This window comes from Vigna radiata, chromosome 6, assembly GCF_000741045.1.
Source record: "Vigna radiata var. radiata cultivar VC1973A chromosome 6, Vradiata_ver6, whole genome shotgun sequence".
Classification (NCBI taxonomy): Eukaryota; Viridiplantae; Streptophyta; class Magnoliopsida; order Fabales; family Fabaceae; genus Vigna; species Vigna radiata.
This window is the reverse complement of record NC_028356.1, coordinates 8743550-8752579: the sequence shown is the minus strand read 5'-3', so window position 1 is coordinate 8752579 and position 9030 is coordinate 8743550. Positions and strand designations below refer to the sequence as shown.

General features: G+C 30.3%; 1 protein-coding gene across 1 annotated transcript; it reads right to left on the bottom strand.

The window, feature by feature from the left end:
* Positions 1 to 6188: 6188 nt before the first annotated feature.
* Positions 6189 to 8158, bottom strand: LOC106763911 (biogenesis of lysosome-related organelles complex 1 subunit 1). The gene is made up of 3 exons (XM_014648089.2): positions 7939 to 8158; positions 7649 to 7854; positions 6189 to 6496 (listed from the first exon to the last, which is right to left on the bottom strand). The coding sequence occupies exons 1-3, from the start codon at positions 8051 to 8053 to the stop codon at positions 6407 to 6409; spliced, it is 411 nt and encodes a 136-aa protein (XP_014503575.1). The 5' UTR covers positions 8054 to 8158; the 3' UTR covers positions 6189 to 6406.
* Between the last annotated feature and the right edge of the window lie 872 nt (positions 8159 to 9030).

Here is a 9030-nt window from a genome sequence, read left to right as displayed (position 1 = left end):
GAGAAAACTCCTCTTCCTCTGTTATGCAAAGTCGAAGGTGAAACAAATCGTCATGGTTGCACCGCTTCTACTCGGAATCCACACCCGCCGCCGACAATCACCTTCTTGTTTGCACTGTATTGTGCTGGGCGTGAGTCTTGGGGTGTGAAAAATTGATTTTCTTATTGGTGTAGTAAATGTTTTCTGTTAAGCATTGGGTTGGGGAAAAATGGGTTTATGTTTGGGTTGAACTTCTGGAGATGAAGGAGAGGGTGTTCAGAACTCTCAGGTTGTGATGGTGAGGCGTTTTGCTTCAGAAATTGATTTGTTGTTTGATTTTCTTTCGGTGGTGGTTGATTTGGGTGATGGTGGAAGATGAGGGATATGAGTTGTTTCAAAAGATAAGCTTTAAACCTATGAGCATGGGATTTATGATTTGGGTCTGTTCATTCTGTTTGACACAGGTGATTTGGGTCTGTTGATTCTGGAAATGCATTTGATTCTGCTTCTACCATTTTCTATAGTGTTTTCTGGGTGCAAGCAGTGGAGTATTGAAGCCTTGATGCTGAGGGAATATACACTATTTTCTACTGTTAACAATGATAGATGAATTTTGCAGACATTGAGTATTTTGGATGAAGTTCAGATTAACAGAGGATGTCACAAAGCAAAGCTCACATGAAGCCCTCCAAGCTCACAGGCACACTGGAAAACACGTCACAATTAATTTTTTTTTAAATCCATATAATGAAGTGACACTGTTGCCAGCACATATAAAACGTTCCAAGTCATCAAATATTTGCCAGCTGGCAGATCTGTCGTTAGCAAAGTTAACACCGTTAGCAAAAAGGACTAACTTCCACAGATTTTGCAAAATGTAGGACTTTAATGAACTTTTTAAAAAATAGAGGACTACTTTGAACAAACCCTCCGAAAAGAGAGACCAAAATAGGTATTAAACCTTTTGGTTTTGAACCGAAATATAAATCTCAATATTAGACATTGGTTCAATAACAACATAACCATAACACTATTAATAAATAATAAAAAATAAAAAAGGGGATTATGTTCTAATTATTTTAATAACTAAAGTCTAACCATTTTTTATATAAAAATTGTTTAACTTTAAAAAATATATTAGGTTTTGATTATTCACATAATTGAAGTTTAATATCCTCAAAAAAAAAAAATTAAATTGCAAAGAGATTAAGCTTGGGATTATATCAAAACTAAAGCCTAACACTCTTTAAATTAAATAATTTTAAATAAAAAAAGTATTAGATTTCGATTTTTAATAACCCTTTATGCTTCATTTTTGGTAATAACATAAGCCTATTTTAGCTGTTTTCTAAATAACTCTCATATAAAAAAAATACAAACACATATTAATTACGAATTATAAAAAAAATAATGCAACATATATCAAACATATAAAAAAATACATTAAACATAAAAATACTTTAATATAAATATACCAAAAAAGAATATTAAAAACATATGTAAAAATATTTAAATTTTTATAAACCTGAAAGCGCGAAATAGTTGTAACCAGACTTCCAAATGTTTAGAGTATGAACCTAAAAAAAATACAAAAATATTGCATTATTAGATACCAAAAAACAAGAAAAAAAATGATATGAACCTTTCACTTTTGCAATGGGTGACAGTAATGACAGCGATCAGATTGAAGGAAGGGATTTGAGGGTAATGGAAAAAAATATGGGAGAATAGCACAACAATATTGGCAGCAGCAATCGCGCAGAGAGGAAAATGGCCCAAGTGTGGAGGAAGCAATGCCAATACTTGCAAACAGTAGCGAACAGAACATTGGGAAATGGTATATTGCTTTCCTCTACTCTTTTCCTTCTTCTTCATCCTTTTTCTCGAAAGGGTCTCAAACATAGTCACCAAAGTTCCTTTCCAGCAGATCTCACTATAATGCTACAATCCACCATCACGATCACCAAAACCTTCGACACAATTGGTGCTAGTAGTGACTTCTTTTTTCCGGACCTAACTGTGCCAGCGAATATTCCCCTTAACGACTAGCTAATTATAGTAAATGGTATTTCTAGATTATTGTGGTTATGGAATGATTTGGTGAGGAGAATCGGTGGCGTGAATGCATGGAATGGAGGAACATTGGAAGATTATGGTGTGATGATGAAAATGAACCAGATCATGATATTTATTGATGAAATTTATCGATGAATAATATTTTTATAATTATTGATAAATTTTTCTATAATTATTGTCGAATTTTTTCTTCAGTAATTACCATGCATATAAAATTATGTTGGTAAATGTTATCAATTGTGCTATTACTAACGGATTTTGGTCGAATTTATCGAAATAAAATCATTATTGATGGATCTTTTACGTTTTTGACGAATTTTAGTCATCGATATTATTTATTTTTCTTGTACGGTTATTTGATACTCGAAACCAAATCTCCTTAGATAAAATATTAAAAAAAAATATAGGGTTTTGGTTCTAATAAAACCAGTAAAAATCTTAAAATTGCCACCGCATTCTTATATGCTTTGTTTTCTTCAAATTCAAAACATATCACACGAATTAAAAAGTCAAATTTGCATTAGTGATTAAGGAAATTCACTTTTGTTTTCCATATATAAGTTAAATTTGCACTAGTAATTAAGAAAAATTACTTTTGTTTTTCATAAATAACGTCCATGTTTCGATCTAAAATCCAATGAGATAATATCCTTAGAGAAAATCACTACATTTAAAGTATTTTTCATTTTGGAACTTGAGCTCAGTAACGATTTAATCTATAAAAAAAATGTCTTAAAAAATGAAAAAAGAAAAAATATCTAAATTATCATTGGCCTTAACTCCTCAACAATTATACAGGACTATTAGATATATTAAACTATTAATTAAGTTCCTAATGTAAAAGCAGGAAGTTTTACTATCAGAAGTGTTTTGTATATAAAATGATATAAAGAGGATATAACTACTTTATGATATAAATTATATTTATGTTTCTAAGAAACATATTGTTATATTAAATAACTAATTTCTTATTAAGGTTTTCGGTACTTTTATTTATTTTTTGGAAACTATATGTTTTTTTATTTGATTTTTCATTTTAAACTATCGTTACATTAAATTTCTTTCACAATTTTTATTATTTTTTAATTTTTCATATAATAAAACATTTAATATTTCAATGATTAAACCAAAAATATTAAAAATAAAAAAATATCAAAATAACAATTAAATTAAATTAAATAAGTTATAACATACAAACTAGAAATTACACGAAATAACATATTCTATAAAGTAAAAACTCTTAAAATAAGATAATTTAAGTATTTATCAAATACTTTTGTGTTGATTAAACAAATTTATAAATTAGTAATGATCTAATTACCCTAAAAGAAAACACTTAAATATAGGGGATCTTTGTTGAAGAATAACCTTTTGAAGATGCTTGAATAATTAAGATGGTTGATTATTAAAATTTGAGAAATGAATGCAATCATCTTGGACATTATAGATAAGTTTTACCGCTATTTGAAGCACCAAATTACGTGGATGATAAGTAAACCATATTATATTAGCATGGCATGGCTACATAAACCTAACTCACACCATCTATTATATTATTTTGTTTACAAATTATGAAGGGAACAGCTAATATTCCCAAAAGTTGTTGCAGAGAGGCCTTTTATTTTTTGGGGAATATCTAAAAGTAATCAATTACAGAACAACGACAAGGACCCATATTCTAGTCAATGGAGTCTGTTAAATTCTCCAACCGACAACATCATTCAGTCCTACAAAAACTATGTTTTTCTTTAATATATAATAAAATCAAGTTGACCATCTTTTACATTTTGTCCTATAGAAAGTTTTGATAGTAAAGTTAGCATCTGCATAATTGTGTATTACATAATCAAATGAGAGCCTTTATAAATTATAATAGAGGGTAGCATAAGGAAAAGGAAGAAATTTACTTTTACTGTCTACATGATATATGATACATTTTTATATTTAAAAATAATTTTTTAAGAATAAAAAGAACAAAAAAATTAAGAAAAAACAGTATGAAATAAATATAAAAATTACATGTGTTAAAAAATTATTTTTCTTTCTACAACCAACCATAGAATGTTTGGTTGTAATATTTAACTTTTTAATTTATTTTAATTTTTATATTTTTTTTATTTAAATTAGTCTCAATTTCTATTAAAATAAAGATAATGTGATTTCTTATCCTGTTCATTATTCGAAGAGAATCACAAGACTTAATTAATAAATTAGTCTTTATATTTAGGGAATTAATGTGATTGCTATATTTTTATTTTAAATAAGAACAATAACTTTTTTTTTCTAAATCATAATTAACATTATTAGAAAGTTACCATGTATATGTTTAATTCTTGTTTTCCTCTCTAAATCCTTTTTTCCATGTAATTTTTTCAAGATCTTCTCCCTTATTTACTTTATTAGAGATGACACATGAGAGTTCCTTAGATTCGTTAAGGACAACATTAACAAAAATAAAAAGTACCACATTATTTTTATATCAGAAATATAAAAACTCAATTGAGTGAGAAAAAAAATATAATTAAACATTTTATTTAACTGATATATAATTACTTCTAAACAGGCCAGTTTAATGAAAAAATATCACATCAATTCTATTTAACAAAAATTAAGGTTTAATTGACTCAAAAAATAATATAAAAAAAAAATTAAATATACAAACCAAATTACTAATGAAATATTATTATAAATTTCTTTTTGTTATGTGAAGCAATCCATACTTTCAAAAACATATTTTTTTCATCAGAAGTAAATCTTATTAATTCTATCATTAAACTTTAAAATTATTATAAAGTGAATTGAGTCTACAAAATTCTAAGCAATTGGAAAATTAATTGATATTCCATCTTCCACAAAAGGTGTGCATAATGCAGGAGGATATACATTTGTTAGTAAAATCAAGTAAAGACAATCAAACTCTTTCTAACTCAGTGAATTTTAAGTCCAGATCTGAGTTAATTAGACTGTTTTTAATCAATATATGCTGTCAACTGTATTGAACCCTCACTGCATACACTGTTTCTGCTCATAGTAACACAGCAAGCTTTTTGCACAATTGTAGCAGCCAACTCATGGCAGCACGCTTGTGATCCAGCATTCAACATAAATACATTATTCTGCAAAACCAGCATCTCATTGCAAACTAGACAGTGGCAATGAACCCAGCCAAAAGTTCAAATATTGTTTCACTAATCTGCTATGTTATCAATGCTATCAGTAAACTGTTATATCACTTGTTACTTATGCATTCTATTCTCCAAACCGCTCAGTCATTGCTTAAATTATTTGCAGGATTCTGTTAGGTCGATTGCCTTTATATTTACATGTTTTTAAATTTTGTGAACTTGGGATTTATCTGCAAGTTAGGAAACTAAGGCCCAGAAGTTAATATAAGTTTTTTAGGTTACCTTATAAACTAAAAAGATTTTAGTAATTTAAAACAAAGAAAGATAACAAAACGAGGACAAAGACAAGTATGAGAACAGAAACGAGACGGATATGTATATAGACATCTTTGTCCACATATCTCATTTAGAAAATCAAATATTACTCATATCTATATTCAATCAATGCGGAAATTTCTGTCAAAATTAGGATGGGTTCAGACAATATCACAAAAAAAGGATTCATTTGCCATTTCCAAACTGAAGTAATATTTCCCACCTGGTTTTTAGGAATTATTTTATATCACAAACACTTGTGACTTTGTGATGTGAGTATATTAGTAGAGCCCATTGACACTCCATGAGTGTGCATAGACTTTTAAATTTGACAAACATGTTTCAAGTGCTACAAGAAAGCAGAAACAGGGGAAAGAGTGAATAAATAGCTCAAATCCCTCTGCAAGTATGACTGAAAAAACTACTAGACAATGTATACATAAAATTTGCCAAAATATATTCACGGGCAAAGGCCCGCAAAACAACTGGAATACAAGACTGTTCAGCAAAATTGCTGACGGGAGATGATTATTGCTAAAATTTAGCGAACTTTGCCCTATTTATCTATTATATCCAAATACACAATGCTCTATGACAAAACCACAAAGACAAAGCATCACTATTTTTTCTTTTGTTCCTTTATACACTAAAAAGCTTTATAGCTAGTAGAGAAGAAATTTTCAAATTTGAACATTTACAAAGGCAAATGATAGCAGCACATAACTTATTAAGAATAAGGGTGATAATCAATCTTTCCTTCTTTAAGGAAGTTACTACACTGAAAACAAAGGCAAATGGTTTTCGAAAACTAATGCATGATATTTGGTATAATGCTTAGAATAGAAAAACGAATGAAAAGGGATTAGATATTTAGAATTACATGGTGACATGCAAGAACAATTGCAGTAGTATCACTCTTGGTGAATATTCTGTATAGCTGTGGTGATATTTTTACAATCATATTCCATGATCTTCATCCAGTTCTCAAAGTCTCCAATTTCCTATGAATTCAGATGAAAGTTCATAGCAAGTTAACCACACTTCATAAAATTCAAAAATTAAATAGTAAGTTAAGAACAATCATACTTTAGATGGCTTATCTTTGACAATTAGCATTGCAATCCAAACAAAAATATACAATATATAGAACATGAGCCAAATTTATGAGAAGAAACTATACATTAATCCTCTCCTTCAATTCCCTCTTTATACTCCATTCTATAATTTTGTATAAGGAGTCTCTCAAAATAAAAGGGGATTCTAGGTACTAAACCATTCATCCCATCCCACGGCTACCCTAAACTTGATGGATGCCTATTGCCAGAATTAAACTCCTGCACTCATCTTAAAATTACAACCATCTTAATAATTGGGATATCCCTAACCATAGACGTAGAACCAAACCTCTCAATTCTTCCATAAGCCAAGAAGTGTCAAAAGAGAAACTCAAAAATGGTGCCATCTATCTAAAGCACAATGAACATCCGGCAGGAAGAAACATCATCACAGTCTAGGTTTACTTAATTGTTTTACCAGCCCAATAACAAAGTTTGCTTAGAAAACGGTCAGCAACCGCAACTGCAGACCAATGATTTTGTGGTCTTCACATGCGCATTGTGGCCATAGTTTGTGACCCATTAGTCACTGTCTACAATTTTTCTGAAATATAAAGAGTATGATAAAACTGCAACCACTGTAATTTAAAACCCTGCCCAGTAATTTCAAGAGCAGGCATGTCAATCACACCCCTAAACTTGTATTCTCATTTGAAATTAGATGATGATGGTAACAACAAAACAATCTTTTACAAATAGAACTGTCTAAAACACACCAATAATAACAACCAAGGTTGTTTTGTTACATGTCCCTTAAAATTCTGATCCACACAAATTAGCCAGAGCTGTGTTCAATGCAAAACAGAACAATAATAACTACATTACAAAAAATGTTTTAAAATACGGTCTACATCGGCATAGTCAAGGCTTTTAGAGATTCTAAGACCCCAATTATGGCACTAACATAAACTTAAAACCTTGATTGCAAGTAACAACGATAACAACAAATTCAAGAAAACACCCATCCCAAATTTCAGCAAAAAGCAGCACATTGATCGATGTTAAAAACGATGAATGCAAGAAAGTAAGTAGTGGCACCTTGAGAGCAGTGTTGAGGGCATGAGTGGTAGCGAGCCACTGATCAGTTTGCTTCATGAACCTTGTGATGGTGGCAGCAAGGGCTCGAATTTCGAGCTCAATTCGCTTCTGGTTGATGAAGGACTCGTGCACCCCGCCATTGACTGCTTCCACCAACAGATCAGAAACGCGCTCGGTTTTCCTGATGGCGTCCTTCTTGGCTTTCTCTGCATACCCAGATGAAGAAAGTTGGTGTTAGCGAAACAAGATTGGATTTTGATGGAAGGAGAAGAAGGGGGAAAGAGAGATACCTGTGCGTTGGGTAAGGACAAGAGATTTATGATGGTGGAGTTCGAGCAAATGGTGCAGTGAAGCTTCTAACCCTTTTGGTTCTCCCTCCATTCCCACAGACCCTTTTCCATTCATTCGATTCTGAGCCCCTTTTCTTCTTGTTCGTCGCAAGAACTTTCCCTGCAAATTTCCCAATACAGTATTGGTTTCGCCCTGTGTTTGCTTCAAAAACAAAATAGAAGAAAGAAACCCACAAGACAAAAAAGGAATCAGAGAATAAATTAATATTTTTAGATTAAAAACATTATTATTATTATCATTATTATTTTAGGTTTAATTATCTTTCTGGCAGAAAAATTTTGAACGAAATTTGCTTCTAAATTAAAAAGAAAAATATTTTGATCCATCGAATTTAAAAAATATTTTATTTTAGTTCCTTTTGTTATTAAATTCAAACGTTTTTTTAAACTGTTTTCAATCTTGACGATAAAATTAAAAGATTAAAATCATATATTTTTAAATCCAAGTGATTAAAATAATTCTTAAATTTGGAAAATCAAAATCATATTTAAGATTACTTTTAGGATAATTTAAACATAGAAGAAATGTGTTGTTTTAAGTTTGCATTTGCGACCCTCACAAACTACCGGTTTGGTTCTTCATTCACAGCATCCTATGATGCTTCTTCCTTTACAACATCAACTGGTTTTGCCTAGACAAAGTTGTGATTTTCCCATGCTTTCTTATTTCCCACGTCTTAATCGGTTTGTTTTAGATTTGTGATTCTATGGTTATTAATTTTGTATGATAGCTTCCTTTGAGGTTTGTGGAAGCCCTCTTCCAATTTTCGACTTTGTTTAACATAGGATTTATGGTTTTTTTTTATTACTGTGAATTTCATTTTTATAATTTATGTTTAATTTAATAAATTTTGTTACGTGTCTAAATCGTTAATGATAAATGGTACAAGTTGACATTGTTTGAATAAGTTATTACATCTACATAGTTTGTCACATGGTCATGTGATTAGGGATGACAATGGGTCGAGTCGGACATGGATAATGCCTATCCACTACTCAACCTGCCAGATAAAACCGTATTGTTACCTATTC

Coding starts and splice junctions, on each gene's coding strand:
- LOC106763911 (XM_014648089.2), bottom strand. CDS start 8,053: ATGAATGGAAAAGGGTCTGTGGGAATGGAGGGAGAACCAAAAGGGTTA. Junction 7,855..7,938: donor TGTCCTTACCCAACGCACAG/GTATCTCTCTTT, acceptor CTGGGTATGCAG/AGAAAGCCAAGAAGGACGCC. Junction 6,497..7,648: donor CCCTCAACACTGCTCTCAAG/GTGCCACTACTT, acceptor CTGAATTCATAG/GAAATTGGAGACTTTGAGAA.